Raw genomic sequence first — 19,030 nt, 5'->3', positions numbered from 1 at the left:
CCTGTCCCGATGCCAGCAACTGCTTTATGCTTGTAAGAAAAGCATGGCAGGAATGTCATACACTGCTTGCAAGCCGAAGGGCAGCTGCCGGAATACTCAATGCTCTGCACACGGGGACTGTGTGTAGGCAAAGAAGTGAGTATTCAATGCACAGTGTCAGCCGGAGACTTCCTGAAGCGGTCACATGTGTCGATACTTGAGAAATTAATATTCATAGAATGGGGTGAATATTCATTTATCTTAAGTAGTGGCACACGGGACCGCCGGCAGCCACAGGAAGTCTCTGGCTGACACTGTGCACGCTACTAAAGAGCAATTAATACTCACTGCTCGCCGCACACACAGTCCTGGCGTGCAGTGAATGTGCGCATTCGGGCAGCTGCCCTTTGACTTGAAAGCAGTACATGACGTCCCTGCCATGCGCTGCTTACAAGCATAAAGCATCTGCTGGCATCAGAACAAGATGCTGTGAGGAAATGCTGGGAATGTAAGGGTAATTTCTTTCTTTTTTTTTTTTAGTATGTTTTCTGATGAGGCCATGCATACCAGGATATGGATGGGGCCGTGCGCATACCAGGATAGGGATTGGGGCCGTGCGCATACCAGGATAGGGATTGGGGCCATGCATACTAGGATGAGATGGGGGCTCTGCATACCAGGATGGGGGTGGTGGCCAATCATAACAGGATAAGGATGGGGCCATGCATACCAGAGTAGGAATGAGAGGACCATTCCTACAAGGATAAGGATGAGGGGGACATGCATACCAAGATAGGGAAGAAGGGACCATATATACCAGGATAGGCAATATAAAGTACAGAATTGACCACATTTTTTGCTTTTTTCCTAATTTCCGCCTCTTAAACCTAGGGGAGTCTTATGGTCCAGTGCGTCTTATGGTCCGAAAAATACAGTATATAATAACAGTAAGTTGACGACCACATATGGGATATTAGCACACCAGAGGGAAATTGCAATAAAAATTGTGGGCTGCTATTTCTTTTGTTATTCGCTATGAAAAATATGAGAACATAGCAACATTAAAGTGGAAAAAAATATTTGTAATTTTTTGTGTGTGGTATGATTTAAAAAAAAAAATGATGGCTTTGTTTTGTTTAAGAGTTTACTAAGGAACTTGCTTGAATATTAACAATACCGCAATTTTGTAGTTTAAGTATTACACTCTTTAAACATATCAAAACCAAGTCACCCAACTGCTATAACAACACATGGTCACCCTGCAATCGCATAGCAGAGTGGGGCAAAGGGCTGACATAGGGAGTTTACCCTGATCTCTGCAAATGCTGCAGTAAAGGTACTGTCACACTTAGCGATCGCTAAGTGGTCGCTAGTGAGCTGCCACACAGGCAGATCTCACCAGCGACATCGTTGGGGATGGGGGTCGCTACTTACCTGTCACACTAGGCGATCCTGCGTCCTCCCGCCCGGCTCCACAGGAAGCGCCTCAGGAAGCTGACGATGAGAAAGTCCTGGACGTTCTCGCGCGACTAGCGATAACCAGCGGGGGAGCGGGTCGTAGGTAAGTATCAGACACAGCGATATCGCTAGCAATATCTCTATAACGTCACAAGTTATAGCGATATTGCTAGCGATATCGCTTAGTGGGACAGGCCCTTAAGTAGCCTGAGTTTGTTTAAGAGCCGTGCTTCTGCCACAGATACACATCAGTGTGTAATAAACATCAGTCAGGGTGAGAACTAAACCATACTCATGACGGATGCATAAGTCATGGAGCGTTAAAGGTTTAACATATATTTATATTTTTTTTTGATGGTCACAATGTCCCTTGCACTCTTGTTTTCTAGACGGAAACATTACTGTTACGTCACCTTGGGATTTTTACAAGAATAATGAACTTTGCCTTAGGGCTCTTTCAGACAGGCACGTTTTGGTCCATGTGCTGTCTCGTGTGAGCAACAAACGTCTCAAACACAATAAACAGACAAATTGAAGTCTATGTGCTAGTGCACATGGGTGACGCTCCACTTACTAGTGCGTGTCAGCTGAGAGGAAGCTCCGAAAGAGACACAAAATTTGAAACATTCTTATTAAGACTATCAAAATGAGCACAATAATCTTCCCAGATTTCTCTATGGAACTCCAAAAGCAAAGGGCACAATTCATAGACATTAAGAAGCAGCTCAGAGAAAAGAACGTCTTATATTCAATGTTATATCCAGCTCCTCTCCGCATTGTCCATGTGGGCTCTTCCATGTTCTTTATGGATCTGGCGGAGGCAGCCGAGTGGTTACGCTCTCACACGGAATCTCGTGAAAATAAGTCCTGATATGTTTGCAGCTAACTGAGATTTATCCGATTAACTGTAACATTGGAGCTCCTTTCACTGGCATCAGACTTCACAACCATACCGGACAGTTTCCAGGGAGGGTATCCCCATGTTGGATGTACGATAGGTGCGCAGGACTTTGCGCCTTTATTTTTGAACTTCTTATTGTTCTCTTTTTGTTAGTTCTTTTTGTTGTAGTTTTTATAGATATTGCTGCCAAACATCTTTATGCGTTGCCTATAAACTCCACTCGCGTGATACGGTATCTCATACCTAAATGAGGGGACATGGATTCTGAAATTGTCTGTATGACCTGGAATATGAGGGGTCTTGGGACTCCTCGCAAGAGCATTAAGTTTTTTCCCAGATTAAGCGCCATCACCCCCACATCGTGGCTCTGATCGAGACGCACCTCATCAAGGATTCAGCCCGACATGTACAGAAGCCATGGGTACAGTGGTTTATTCATGCATTTCATACTAGCTACTCGAGGGGGGTTTCCTTGTTGATACATAGAGATGTGAGATGGGAGGCTCGAAGAGACCCAGAAGGCTAGTTATGGGCCCTGGTGCAAACTTTCAAATGGGGCCCGCCCCATGCCAAAATACACGCACATATCTGCTCCGTACACCTCGCACATGTGCGGCTCCGCTCCGTAAACACCTCGCACACACACGCCTGCGCTCCGTACACCTCGTACACACACGGCTGCGCTCCGTACACCTCGTACACACACGGCTGCGCTCCGTACACCTCGTACACACACGGCTGCGCTCCGTACACCTCGTACACACACGGCTGCGCTCCGTACACCTCGTAAACACATGGCTCCATACACCTCGTACACACACGACTCTGCTCTGCACACCTCATACACACAGCTCTGCTACATCCACCCTGTAAACCCCTCCATAAACTTACCTCATCCAGCACCATGACAACCAGCATAGCAGAGTCCTGCAGACACTGAGGCTCCTGATCATGTGACCCCTGACTCCTCCCCTCCTGTGACCTCATCACAGGTCCTGTGTGCACAGAACAGCCGCCTTCCCCCTGCACTCTGTAGTCACGGAGCTCCATGTGACTGGTCACTAAGAGGTGTCGGCAGCATCTCATCCTCCATCACCTGACACACTGGGGGGTGGAGTGCAAAGCTCAGGGGGAGGGGAGGAATAACAGAATCCATGCTGGAGGAGGAGGCGCAGGACGCGATGGAAACCCAGGCCCCACATGAAGCCAGCTGCTTCTTTGTTGGTCTGGGCGGGCCCCTAATTACTACGGGGCTCCGTCGCAGCTGCGACCTCAGTAGTTACGCCCCTGACTATGTATATACAATCCCCCCCCCCCCCCAGCCACTATGTCAATTCTTCAGATGGCAATGAGCTTTGCTCTAAATTATCCTGATGCACACATTATATGTATGGGGGACTTTAATCTAGTTATGAATGACTGTCTCGATAGAATTAGACTGGATAGAGAGACTTCTGGAGGGACCTCCTCTTTACCTCATCTCCCTCTTCACTGGCGCTGTTTATGGAGGATAGTGGTTGGTTGGATCTGTGGAGGATGCGCCACCTCGGAGTAAAGGAATACACCTGTCACTCGTCTACTAAACGTACTCTATCCCGTATAGAATATATATTTGGTTCCAGTAGCTTAGCGATGTGGGTGGTTGACATAGAAGATGGTAACAAAAGGAATTTCAGATCATAGCCTGATTATACTTAGACTTAATTTTGGCCCATCAAATCACTAGGCTCTAATGACAGAACTATAGACCAATTAGATTTAATCTCGTCTCACCCTGAACCCCAGGATACTAATCTGTTTTGGGACGCCCTTAAGGCGTATTTGAGAGGGTTTGTCCTCTACGATCTCTTATATCAAAAAGGTGACCTCGAGGAAGGATGACGAGATGTAACAGTGACTTAAAGACTCCGAAGCAGCATATCTATCTAACCAGACTAATGAGAAAGAGTCATTCATGAATATAAAAGTAATTACCCCTTCCTGTCAAGAAAAATTTTCATTTTTGCGCTTCATTTTTTTTCTCCCCTTCTTACAAAAAATACTTTTTTCTGTCAGTATAGCCGTATCAGAGCTTGTTTTATTTTAGAAAAAAATTGTAGTTTTGAATTGAATTACACCTTTCCAAGCGGAGAGAAATGGTGAAGAAAAAAAAATATCTTTGTTTTTTTGTAGGGGAAGGGTAGTGGATAGAGGGTTGTTTTTTAGTTTACAGTCTTTAGGAAGTGGAGGACCATCTCATTTGGCTATGGGTCAATATGAATTCTTGCTTTGCACATAGGTATTTAGCATAATTTATGGAAATGTATTCACTACTCACTTGCACCAGGTACCACCAATAGATACAATCCTTCAAGAGTGGCAACCACTGCATCGCCGTACAAATTTTTCCAAGGGATTTTCAGAATGAGTTTATCTGTTAACGTGAAAGAAAATGTGTTAATAAAAAATCCAAAAGCATTACATAAGTTTTTGGACAACAAAATCTACGTTCCCACGATGAGATATTTGGTGAGTTTTTCATGTTACAGATTTCTGGTAAAAGTAGTTTCCAGCTAATCAACAATAAAAAAAGTTTCTCAAAGCTTACAGTCCTATAGATCATGTTTTATTAGGTGGAAATGCCCTTTAAAGAGGACCTTTTACCAAATGTTTCATGTTGGATTGGAAACACTATGTAATAGGAGCTACAGAGCAATTTTTTAAGTTTTTCTTTCATGCATTTTTGTCCAGGTGGGTGTTGTTTTATAGTAAATCCTGAAGGAATGTACTTCTTGCTCCTGTATGAAGCTGACCAATCATAAGAAGGCAGCAACACTCAAACTCTACGTGAAAAGTTTGGTGAAAGGCCTATCATTTTATATTACGTATATCATCTCACTACTTTTTAAAACCATAGCAGAGTTGAAAGCAGTAGTACTTTCTTAATAGTCATCACATTTACTTCCTCTGCTACAGAGAAGAACTTTGATAAGAAAGTTGGAGATAAGAGATAAAAAGTTGATAGTGTAGTATACGAATTCAAATTCAGAAGTAAATCAAATCAAGCATAGGTTTAGATTGGCATCAGGCCATCAAGAATCAGCAAAGAGTAATTACATTTTTGTAAGGGCCTTAATATAGCACACTGGACAAATTTAATAAAAATGATGGTCAGCAACCTCAGCTTCACTATTTTCCTCTAACAGATATTCGCAGATGGTTGGAAGTCAAATGTTGAAAATTATCTAGACGTTGTAACCCGAGCGTTAAATCAGATGCATGGGTATAAAACAAGTATCAGCATCATAGGACAACTGATCAGCCATCTGTTCTGGCCGTCAAGGGTTAAACATCTAATTAATGTTATCTATCATAGCAATCGCTGACATCTGATGAAAAGATCAAACTGTGATTTTCAAAGCTTACGTAGATGAACATCTGTGTGTGACTTTGATATTTGCCTAATAAAGGGTTCACTGATTTCATGCACTTAACGAACACAATCCAGAAAGAGAAGACTACAGCCATGGCAACACAGCATGATTTTTGGAAGGTGTGGATAAAGCATTATGCATATCTGAACTTTAAATCTGCATGAGCTACATTTCCCATCCATTAAAGCATTTGATCAGAATAAGTTCGCTACGTCAACAATGAGACAAAAGAATTAAAGAGGTTGCACACCACTTTTACATTGATCCCTTTCCTAAGTATAGCGCATCAATGTCTGATCAGTCGTTGTCAATCACCCCAGCCGATCTGCTCGTATCGGTGCCAGTGGCGGTGGCCTCTGGCAGGAAATACTTACTTGCCAAGCTGCTGTCTACTTGTAGTGGCCGTGGCTTGTTAATTCAATAGGAATAGGCGAATGTGCAGTAAGTAAAAGGCAGATGTGTAGCACCACGAGGTGGCCACTACAAGTAGATGGTTGAACTTCGCTAGTGTGTACTTCTGGCCGATAACAGTTGATCGGCGAGGATGCCGAGTGCCGGATCCCGACTGATCAAACATTGATGCTTTATTAGATGCACCAATTCTGCCCGGCTCTTCGCACTTGACCTAGTGCGGTGGCCAGTGGGGTGATAGTTGGGGGGTTGATACCCCCTTTGTATTGTCAGGTGACCTCAAACTCAGACATTTATAATGGAGAGGCATCTATAACACCCCTCTATTACTAACCTCATAGTCATATTGAATATAAGAAAAAAATAACACACAGAATAAAGTCCTTTAATTTAAAGCATGACAAAGACTCCTTTAATGAATCTTAACACGGATGTCTGAAAGAGCCCTTAGTGGAAACTTTATGATTTACCGAGCTTTGGCCGAATTCTGTAGATTTGTAGGAAAAATGCTTGGGAATTCAAACACGAATCCGAATGTGGAAAGTTTGTGCCGAATTTGAGATTGGCAAACGTTTTCTGAACAAGTTTGCTCATCTCTATTCATGACCTGAATAGGTTGTCCAAGACAAGATTAAAAGAAGTGCTGTCTTCCGAAAATAGCACCATACCTGTCCATAACTTCTATTTGGTATTGTACATCAAACTTTTCTATTTCGCCATATGGGGAATGAATACTCCTTTTCCATACAACTGTTATTCATTCATTCTATATAATAAATACTTTTAATCTTTTTGATAACCTAAAAACCTTAAAATTAAATCAAACAATACCCAATGTTCTTTAACAGAGATGAGCAACTTTGTTCGGAAAGTGATTGCCAAACAAATTTGGCACGAATATGGCACATTTGGATTTGTGAAAACAGAAAGCAAAAAAACACAAATATCCTGAGGTAAAAGTTTTACATTTGGATTTGTGATGGTAAATCTGAGCAAAATTTCATAAACTTGGTATTTAAAAAAAAAAAAAAAAATGGTAACATTCGGTGAAAGTGCGAGAAAATATTTGCATTGCCACCAAAATATTTTCTGCACGTTAGCATCGATAATGGTGGCGTGTCATGAGCGATTGGCAAGTGTTTGATGAGGGGGTTTGCAGAGCTCAGATGTGCAGTGTTTTTGTAAGCACAGCAATTTTTTTTTTCCCTTACTTTATGTGTGCACATTGCAGCTAGCCAATAAGGGCGCAGGAAACACCCACAATGTCCTGACAAAGGCTTGTGTGTCATTGGCTGCTGAAATCACATGTCCCTTTGCATATAAATAGTGGACATCTTGTTTTAGCGCTATTTTGACACTGACAGCAGAGAGGCTGCTCCTGACACTGCCACTGTTTGCATCAAGATTTCAGCTGGATTTAGGTGGTTGTACATCAGTCAGATAGTGTACCTACAATAGATAGTGCCCAGTGTGTCTGTAAAATTTACTTTACAGATTTTTTTTTTTTTTTTTGGGGGGGGGGGGGGGGGCGCATAACAGATTCTCAGACAAAGCTGCCAGGGCACATGTCCTACAAGTGTGCTGTGCACTGCTTCTATTGTGCTCCATGCATGAGTATAGCATTCTAAATAATATTATTTCAGTAGGTAAATATTAAAAAGCCTGCTGTATCCCACATTTTAGCTAGTTAGATAGGTGGTTGTATATTATTCAGACGCTGTAGGCAGCTAAAGTCCAGTGTGGCAGTTGAATTTACCTTTTGGCCATACTGAGTTGCACAAACAAATCCTGCAGGGCACGTGTTGTGCACTGCTTCTATTGTGATCGATGCACAAGTATAGCATTCTAACTCACATGTAGCTAGTGAAAAAAATATTAAACAGCCTGCTGTATCCCACCTTGTAATTTAGTGCTGTGGTGAAATAAAACTGTCTGCAGAACTAAGGCACATAAAAAAAAAGTTATATTTTTCTCTGCTGCTTAATGTAAAACATCCTGCTGTATTCCATGTAGTCATTTTGTGGCGGTGATAGTAACCTGTCTGCAGACCTAAGGCACAATAAAACAAAATTATAATTTTTCAGTTGCAAAAAGTTAGACAACCCGCTGTAGCACATTTGTTTGGGTTGAAATTAAGCTGTAGAAGCCTGTTCCAGAGGCCACAAACAAATTCTTCTGTTATTAACGTCATACAGTAAGGGACATGACTTGAAAAATAGTTTGTAGCATCTAGTGTGTTATAGAGGCCTGATCCTTGGTCCCCCCAAAAAATTCTTCTGTTATAAACGTCCTACAGTAAGGGACCAGAGTTTAAAAATAGTTTGCAGCATCTCCTTTGTTGTAGAGTCCTGATACATACGCCATAAAAAAAAATTCTTCTGTTATTAATGTCATACAGTAGGGGACCGGAGTTTAAAAACAGTTTGTAGCCGCTAGTGTGTTATAGAGGCCTGATCCTTGGTCCAAAAAAAAAAAAAAAATCTTTTTTCTGTGACTAACACGATACAGTACGCCATAACTGGACACAGTCACTGGAAACAATGTTTCTGTTTGTTTTCACTTTCACCCCAATAATCCTTCACTTTCTGCTAATTCCCCTAATCCCTACTCCTAGTAAGGAACTGTTCATCTCTTCTTCAATCCTCCCCATCCACCTCACCTCCGCCTCAAAACTGTTCCTTAACATACAATCCTCTGTCTCCAAACACAGACAGCCCCCTCATGCCCTCTCCTGCTCCCACCTGCTAACACTTTCTCTGCTCCTTCTCACTGCTGGTGATATCTCTCCAAATCCTGGTCCTCCTCACCACATTCCCACAGACATTTCTACCTCCCATCCACGCTCTATCACAACCTTCCGTAACCTCTCCAACCTTATACCCATTCACCCAGCCCCCGCTTCCCCAGTCCCACTAACAGGAGCTCTGTGGAACGCTCGCTCTGTCTGCAACAAGCTTTCCTACATCCATGATCTTTTTGTTACTACCAAACTCTCCTTCCTCGCCATCACCGAAACCTGGCTCACCCCTTCTGACACAGCCTCTCCTGCTGCACTTTCGTATGGCGGCTTCCACCTTTCTCACACCCCCCGCCCCAGCAGCAAACATGGTGGAGGAGTTGGTTTTCTCCTGTCAGATACCTGCTCCTTCACCCCAATCCCACTGCCACCCTCTGTTACCCTCCCTTCCTTTGAGGTGCACTCTGTGCGCATCTACTCCCCCTCCAACCTCCAACTGGCTGTCATCTACCGCCCCCCAGGGCCAGCCACCACCTTCTTTGACCACTTCACCACCTGGTTACTTCATTTCCTTTCCGCGGACATCCCTACTATCATCATGGGCGACTTCAACATCCCCATTGACACTTCCCTCTCAGCTGCCACTAAACTTCTATCTCTCACTTCCTCCTTCGGCCTCACTCAATGGTCTTCTACAGCCACCCACAAAGATGGCCACACACTGGACCTCATCTTCACCCGCCTCTGCTCCCTATCTAACCTCTCTAACTCACCTCTTCCTCTCTCTGACCACAACCTGCTCACATTCTCTTCCCTCTTCACTCCATGTCTACAATCCCCACCCCTCAAACTTTCACACCCTCGCAGGAATCTTAAACACCTTGACCTACACTCATTCTCCGAATCCCTCCTCCCTCTTACAGATATAAGTTCCTTACACAATGCGGATGACGCTGCCGCTCTATATAACACCACAATAGCTGTAGCTTTGGAATCCGCTGCCCCACTTACACATACCAAAACTCGCAAAATCAACAGACAGCCCTGGCACACCAGCCTGACCAAAGAGCTGAGGCGAGCTTCCAGGGCTGCTGAGCGCAGATGGAAAAGATCCCACTCCAACAAGCACTTCATCGCATTCAAACAGTCCCTCACTACTTTCAAGACCACACTCGCCACAGCTAAACAAACCTACTTCTCATCTCTCATATCCTCCCTGTCTCACAACCCTAAACAGTTATTCAACACCTTCAATTCTCTCCTCCGCCCCCCAGCACCTCCTCCCTCCCCACTCATCTCAGCTGAAGACTTTGCCTCATTTTTCAAGCAGAAAATTGATAACATCAGGGACAGTTTTGGTCAACAACCCCCAGAGCCCTTCCTCCCGACTTCCCAGCCCTCCACCTTCAAAACCAACTTCTCCACCATTACAGAAGATCGACTCTCCACTCTACTCTCAAGATCACATCTCACCACCTGTGCACTCGACCCGATCCCATCCCACTTCATCCCAAACCTCACCACAGTCTTCATCCCAACCCTAACCCATCTCTTCAACCTATCACTAACAACTGGTGTTTTCCCCTCAAGCTTTAAACATGCCTCCATCACACCTATCCTCAAAAAGCCCTCTCTTGACCCATCCTCTGTATCTAGCTATCGCCCTATATCACTTCTCCCATACGCCTCCAAGCTACTGGAACAACACGTCTACCTTGAACTGTCCTCCTATCTCTCTTCTTGCTCCCTCTTCGACCGCTTACAATCTGGCTTCCGGTCACACCACTCCACTGAAACTGCCCTTACTAAGGTCACCAATGACCTCTTAACTGCCAAGAGCAAGCGACACTACTCTGTCCTCCTCCTCCTGGACCTGTCGGCTGCCTTTGACACAGTGGACCATTCCCTATTATTACAGACCCTCTCATCCCTCGGCATCACAGACTTGGCCCTCTCCTGGATCTCATCATACCTAACAGACCGGACATTCAGCGTCTCCCACTCACACACCACCTCCTCACCTCGCCCCCTATCTGTCGGAGTCCCACAAGGTTCAGTCCTAGGGCCCCTGCTGTTCTCTATTTACACCTTTGGCCTGGGACAGCTCATAGAATCTCATGGCTTTCAGTATCATCTTTATGCTGATGACACACAGATCTACATCTCTGGACCAGATATCACCTCCCTACTAACCAGAATCCCTCAATGTCTGTCCACTATTTCATCCTTCTTCTCCACTAGATATCTGAAACTCAACATGGACAAAACAGAATTCATCATCTTTCCCCCATCTCACGTGACCCCCCCTACGAACCTATCAATTACAGTAAATGACTGCCCACTCTCCCCAGTCCCACAAGCTCGCTGCCTCGGAGTAATCCTTGATGCTGATCTCTCCTTCAAACCACATATCCAAACCCTTTCCACTTCCTGCCGACTTCAACTCAAAAATATTTCACGCATCCGTTCATTCCTCACCCAAGAATCTGCAAAAACCCTAGTCCATGCCCTCATCATCTCTCGCCTTGACTACTGCAACCTCATGCTCTGCGGCCTCCCCTCAAACACTCTCGCACCCCTCCAATCTATTCTAAACTCTGCTGCCCGACTAATCCACCTGTCCCCCCGCTATTCCCCAGCTTCTCCCCTCTGTCAATCCCTTCACTGGCTCCCAATTGCCCAGAGACTCCATTACAAAACCCTAACCATGACATACAAAGCCATCCACAACTTGTCTCCTCCATACATCTGTGACCTCGTCTCCCGGTACTTTCCTGCACGCAACCTCCGATCCTCACAAGATCTCCTTCTCTACTCCCCTCTTATCTCCTCTTCCCACAATCGCATACAAGATTTCTCTCGCGCATCACCCCTACTCTGGAACTCTCTACCACAACATATCAGACTCTCACCTACCATCGAAACCTTCAAAAAGAGCCTGAAGACCCACCTCTTCCGACAAGCCTATAACCTGCAGTAACCACCGATCGACCAAACCGCTGCACGACCAGCTCTACCCTCGCCTACTGTATTATCACCCATCCCTTGAAGATTGTGAGCCCTCGCGGGCAGGGTCCTCTCTCCTCCTGTACCAGTTATGACTTGTATTGTTTAAGATTATTGTACTTGTTTTTATGTATACCCCCCTCACATGTAAAGCGCCATGGAATAAATGGCGCTATAACAATAAATAATAATAATAATATTTGAACTTTGGATTTACTGTCGCTGAAATTCATCTGTTTGCAGAAAGTAGTTAGTAATGTTGGTGAAAGCTCTAGTGAAGCAACGTCGCATCCTATGCAAAAGACAACTGACAAATTATATTACTGACAGACAAATGGCAAATACAGTCATAAGGTCAATCGCCAAGTAAAAACAATTTTATTGGTATATTAAAAATATACAGACAAACATGCATAGAAAAGGGCTGGAAGATGAAAAAAGGCTATATCAACCACATACAGAAAGCCCAAGGTAGGTATGTCACAAGGGAGTAGCAATAAACAACAGAGTATTGTGAATACATCAGTCACTCATAATATTGTGCCAAATAGTAATGGATGCAAGGTACCCATACAGGCAAACTTGCCATAACCAAAGCAGAGTCACATCCATCTAACAGGTGAATACCACTAATATTGATCAAAACATGAAAGTATACAGATACCTTGTAGGCAATAAAGCAACCCTCCCGGACAGACCTACCAACCCAAACGCGCGTTTCGGCGTGCCTTCATCAGGGGGAATAAGCTTTAAGTTCTAGGTCTGGACTTTAAATATAATCCATACCGGAAACATCATTGCGGCCGCGCGGCCCCCCGGTGACGTCACGTCCGCCGGATCGCGCTCACACGGGCAGCCGACAGCCGGAGTCACGTGGGGCCCCACGTGACCCGGAAGTCGGCGCACCGCCGAGCCGCGGGCCGGCCGACGCAGCGAAATCAGGGCGCACGCGCACCGCAATGGGAAAGATAGGACGCACCATTGCATGTGTGGGCAAGGGAATGGGCAACTAGAGGAAATATTAATCAAAGTGCGTCACAAGGGCAAAGCCTAACAGAAAACTATATAGTATTATCATGAGCATAACAGATAATAGGAAAAATTGGCTTCGTATAAATAACACCATACATTGAACTGATAGCATAAATCCATATGATAGAGACCCATGCCTAAACAAACATAATCGCCATAAAATCGCATGGCTGTCCCCTGGAGCTGCAGGAAGAAGGTCCCCTTAAACACATCAGGGAACCTGATACTACGAATCAATGTAGGTTAATTACCACGTTCCACCCTTATTCGGATCGTGTTAGATCAGCATTAACTAAGGCATGGCCTATTTTACAAGTAGATTCTGTAATTAATAAGTTTTTACCTAAACGACCATTAATTACGTTTAGACGTGCCAGGAATTTACGTGACCTCTTAACTAAAAGCCACCATGTGGGCTTACAGTCACAGACGTCTCTGGGTATTGGTTCAATTATGGGTGGTTGTTCTCCTTGTGGCCGTTGTGTGGCATACCCTAATGTGGACAGGTGCGATGACTTCTCTAATTCGGCTGGTACAAAAACTTATAGTATCAGGAAACGACTCACATGTACCACAAGGTATGTGGTGTACTTTGCCACTTGCCCTTGTGGATTAATTTACGTGGGGATGACCACAAAACAGCTTAAAGTCCGGATTAGAGAACATGTTTTGGGCATTCAAGCCGCTGACGGGCATGATGAGACAACCACCCTTAAAACTATCCCCAAACATTTTAAGTTATTCCATCAATGCAACAGCTCTCTTTTGAGAGTTCGCGGCATTGATGTGTTGGAGATTAACATCAGGGGTGGTAATTTGTCCAAACGTTTAGGTCAATTGGAGTGTAGATGGATTTGGACCCTCAATACAGTTCAGCCATACGGATTAAATGAGAATCTCAGCTTTTCGCCATTTCTCTAGCCACTGGTTCACTGTGCTTGGTTATGCTTCCGCATACATTATTTTTAATTGATTTCAATTATGTTTTTGTCTTTGTTTTCTTTAGTGATTTGTGTTATTGATGACGGCTATCTGTATCCGGTTACTTACATGGACGCGTATTCATCTCTGGATTTTTCCACAATCGTCGCTATACATATATATTGTATGTGTTGGTGTTTTCTGCCATCCTGAATGTTTTCGCCTGCGGGGATGTGTGTGTATATATATATATATATATATATATATATATATATATATATATATATATATATATATATATATATATATACACACATACACACACACATATATATATAATTTTTGGGGCCCGTATTTTGCTGAGACAGATTGATGCTGTATTTGTCATGCTGTACTTGTGTCTGTAATGTAATGATTAATATTTGTCCTATAATTATTGGCATGGCTATTATACTTGTGATGTATCTGTTCTTAATGCATTTATATGGGATCGCTTGGTTATAACTGTATGAGTACTTTCATCCTCTTTGATGATACTTTATATATACATATACTTGTATAGTAATGTTAACGCTTTTGTATAAACTGCTATATTTATCTGCGATTTTATGGCGATTATGTTTGTTTAGGCATGGGTCTCTATCATATGGATTTATGCTATCAGTTCAATGTATGGTGTTATTTATACGAAGCCAATTTTTCCTATTATCTGTTATGCTCATGATAATACTATATAGTTTTCTGTTAGGCTTTGCCCTTGTGACACACTTTGATTAATATTTCCTCTAGTTGCCCATTCCCTTGCCCACACATGCAATGGTGCGCCCTATCTTTCCCATTGCGGTGCGCGTGCGCCCTGCTTTCGCTGCGTCGGCCGGCCCGCGGCTCGGCGGTGCGCCGACTTCCGGGTCACGTGGGGCCCCACGTGACTCCGGCTGTCGGCTGCCCGTGTGAGCGCGATCCGGCGGACGTGACGTCACCGGGGGGCCGCGCGGCCGCAATGATATTTCCGGTATGGATTATATTTAAAGTCCAGACCTAGAACTTAAAGCTTATTCCCCCTGATGAAGGCACGCCGAAACGCGCGTTGGGGTTGGTAGGTCTGTCCGGGAGGGTTGCTTTATTGCCTACAAGGTATCTGTATACTTTCATGTTTTGATCAATATTAGTGGTATTCACCTGTTAGATGGATGTGACTCTGCTTTGGTTATGGCAAGTTTGCCTGTATGGGTACCTTGCATCCACTACTATTTGGCACAATATTATGAGTGACTGATGTATTCACAATACTCTGTTGTTTAATGCTACTCCCTTGTGACATACCTACCTTGGGCTTTCTGTATGTGGTTGATATAGCCTTTTTTCATCTTCCAGCCCTTTTCTATGCATGTTTGTCTGTATATTTTTAATATACCAATAAAATTGTTTTTACTTGGCGATTGACCTTATGACTGTATTTGCCATTTGTCTGTGAGTTCACATTGCAGTTGGTCTTTTCTCTGTCCTTATTATGGTGGATATGTGAGATTGTGGCTGTGTCCATTATAATAGTTCTATTCTTCTTATCCACTATGTTCATTGGACTATCCTCATATCTATATTTTGCTGTGTTATGCACAGGTGGTTTTGCTGATGAAATGGACTATCAAGCCAAAGAGAAAATATTGCTCAACCAATTGGATCAGACCTTCGGGGCTGGTGCACAGTTTACTGTTGGCTCTGAGTGTGACGATAAGCTGATGATGGTTAAGAACTCAGTAATAAAACGATCCAAGATATGGTGGAATAAAATATTTTTGGAAAAATACATCCTTAACAAGATGATTCCCAGGGGCTTGAGGGTTCGTGTAACACCCACGTTCCCTGTCGAAGATGACGTATTTATTAAGAAATGGGAAGAAACTTGTAACAGCTGTTCCTTTACTCTTACGCAGTTATTGGTTAACTTTAATAACTCTAGTATCTGTGAGCTGGATAGACTCATTGATGAGTTACAAGTGGGTTTGAGAACTGACTGCCCCAAAGAGAAATTACAACAATTTGATCTAGATTTGGAGAAATCCATTGATAGCCTTGTTAAAAAGATTCAGGAGAATCAACTCTCCAAATATAATAGGGATACTAAGGATTACCAGAATGGTAAGGTCTATCTATGGAGAAAAATCCATCTATCACGTACATCCTCCAATACCTCACTTTCGTCGGTCAGCGGACAATCGGATGTGTCAGCATCTTCCGGTACATTACGTCTAAGGGACCACTCATACCATCCCTATAGGAGACAACACACTCAACAAGTTGGCCTGGACAAAAGAGATAATAGGGTAATCAATTTAAGTCATTATGTACTATCTCCTTCTGATTTATCTCTTTTGGGCAGGGGCTTTTCTTTTTCACCCACTCCAGAATTTGATGCATTTACCACTGTCAAGGATCTCAACCTCTTTGCTAGGTCGTTACTGCTGAAGAGGCATTTCTTTAATAATGACACTAATATACTTTTTTCTACAGATGAGGAACAGAAGGCCTTAAGAGCCTTAGAGGAGCTGGCGGTGGAACACATCCACGAGGGAGGTAAGATCCCTCCGTCTATACGCCCTCGATCCACGAGGTCTCCTCCCTTGGCCTCGTGCTCGAGTATTGATCTTTTTGTCCAGGTGGTGACCCGGGAACTCATTCAGATCCCCAGGTTTTCCAAAAAAGACAACTTGACCAGGGAGGAACGTGTCAGATTGAGACACTTCCAGAATCTCCCGGATGTGGTGCTGAAGCCGGCTGACAAAGGTGGTAATGTCGTCCTGTGGCCTACTAAGTTATATGAGAGGGAAGCTTATCGTCAACTAAATAAAGTATTAAGTTACGTACCGGTAACGGTATTTTTCGGAAGCCCATGACAGCACCACGAGAGAGGGGATCCGCCCTATAGGAACAGGAAACCTACAGATACAAAAGGGCGGCACCTCTCCCACGCATCAGTTGGATTACAGAGCTTGAGAGGCTACCATGGTTAGTACACAACATATAATATATACAACCTATCTACCCTATTTACCAGAATTATTTTACACCATCTCCCACATAAGGTGATTTTATGAACAATCTTCTAAAGGAGTGCACCCCTATATGTGAACAAGGGAGGGAACTAAGGGTGCTGTCATGGGCTTCCGAAAAATACCGTTACCAGTACGTAACTTAATACTTTATTCGGACTCCCATGACAGCACCACGAGAGAATTACAGAGATGTAAACTAACTTAGGGAGGGACTACGGCCTGCAGCACCCTTAGCCCGAAGGTGAGGTCTGAGGAGGCACCCATGTCTAACCGATAGTGGTTAAAAAAGGTGGAAGGAGATGACCAGGTGGCCGCCTTACATATTTGATCAATTGATACTCCAGATCTTTCTGCCCAGGATGATGCCATGGCCCGAGTGGAATGCGCCCTCAGATTCGGTGGAGCTGGGCCGCCACCTGCTGTGTAGGCAAGAGAGATAGCCTCCCTAATCCACCTTGCTAACGTGCATTTTGATACTCTGTATCCTTTCCTGGGACCTTGGAAGGATAGGAATAATGCGTTCTCCTTCTTCCAAGGATTCGTGGCTGCTAAATATGTAAGTAAGCATCTCCTAATATCTAATGCCTGAAGTTTTTGCTCTTTAGGGTTGGTTGGATTAGGGAGGAAGGAAGGCAGAATTATCTCCTGTGTCCTGTGGAATTGTGTTGCTACCTTGGGAAGGTATGCTGGATCTGGCCTTAGGATTACTCTATCCTGTAAGAACTCTGTGTAAGGAGGCAATCTGGAAAGTGCCTGTATGTCGCTCACCCTACGTGCGGATGTTATCGCTACCAGAAATGCTGTCTTAAGAGATATAACCTTTAGTGAGGCATAATCTAAAGGTTCAAACGGACTTTCCGTCATGGCTGTAAGGACTAAGTTGAAGTCCCACGGCACACATCTGTCTTTGTGTATAGGTCTCGATCTGGCCGCTGCTCTGATGAACCTTGCTACCCAACAATTTTTTGCAATATCACCTGAAAACAGGGCCCCTAAGGCTGAAACTTGTACTTTTAATGTACTTGTGGAGAGACCCAATTCGAAACCTTTCTGGAGAAATTCCAGAATATGTTTCGTGGGAATTCCGTCTCTGACGTCAAAGTGAAAGGTGGACAGGAAGCGTTTCCAGGTCCTAGCATAGATATTAGTGGTAGTTAATTTTCTGCTCTTTAGGAGGGTGTCAATTAAGTTCTTGGAGAACCCTCTATCCTTTAATAGTGACCTTTCAAACACCACGCCGTCAAATGAAGTCCCGCTACTTGTGGGTGGCTGACTGGCCCCTGGTAGAGGAGATCCGGAAGGTTCGGCAGTACCCAGGGATCGCATACCGACATGGTCCTCAACCATGCGAACCAGGTCCTCCTGGGCCAAAAGGGGGCAATTAGTATGACTTTTGCCCGATCCTCTCTGATCTTCCTGACTACCAGAGGAAGAAGATTCAACGGCGGGAAGGCGTATGCCAGAGAAAAGTCCCATCTTATCAGGAGGGCATCCACCGCCAGGGGATTTTCCCTGGGGTTCAGAGAGCAGAACGATTGTTCTTTTCTGTTTTCTCTGGTGGCAAAGAGGTCTACCTCTGGCTGACCCCATCTGCGGACAATCTGGTGGTAAATATCTTTGTTCAAAGCCCATTCTCCTTGTCTTAGAGCCTTGCGGCTTAGAAAGTCTGCTCTTACGTTGTCCTTTCCGCTGATGTGGAGCGCGGTTAAAGATAGAACATTTCTCTCTGCTATTTGGAGGAGCCGTTCTGTTATCTGCATCAGAGCGCTGGAGCGGGTTCCACCTTGGTGGTTGACATATGCTACCGCTACCTGGTTGTCCGAGTGTATCCTCACGTGATGGCCCTGTAGGTACATAATGAGTTTCTTGACTGCCCGTTCTATCGCCAATAGCTCTCTCTGGTTGGATGAGATTTCAGAATCAGAATCCCAATGTCCCTGTAACACTATGTCCTCCATATGGGCTCCCCAACCGAAGGAACTTGCGTCTGTGGTTATAATACGGGTTATCTGTGTTATCCAGGGCACCCCTGATGCTAGGTTCTCGCTATCGAGCCACCATCTCAGTGATGTAACAGCTGAGGGGCTTAGCAACATTCGACCTTGTAAGGAGCCTTCCA

General features: G+C 44.3%; 1 protein-coding gene across 2 annotated transcripts in view; it reads right to left on the bottom strand.

The window, feature by feature from the left end:
- VPS13C (vacuolar protein sorting 13 homolog C) overlaps positions 1-19,030 on the bottom strand; it is a 518,321-nt gene that overhangs the window by 400,454 nt on the left and 98,837 nt on the right. For both annotated transcript variants that reach the window (XM_073579421.1, XM_073579422.1), the window contains exon 4: positions 4,656-4,751. In XM_073579421.1, coding sequence (XP_073435522.1) covers positions 4,656-4,751 — 96 coding nt within the window. The remainder of the gene's footprint in view (positions 1-4,655; positions 4,752-19,030) is intronic.

The sequence above is a fragment of the Dendrobates tinctorius genome, unplaced genomic scaffold (assembly GCF_039654945.1).
Source record: "Dendrobates tinctorius isolate UK_male_01 unplaced genomic scaffold, ASM3965494v1 ptg000062l, whole genome shotgun sequence".
Lineage (NCBI taxonomy): Eukaryota > Metazoa > Chordata > Amphibia > Anura > Dendrobatidae > Dendrobates > Dendrobates tinctorius.
Note: the sequence above shows the minus strand (reverse complement) of the source record. Positions and strands in the feature narration are given on the sequence as shown.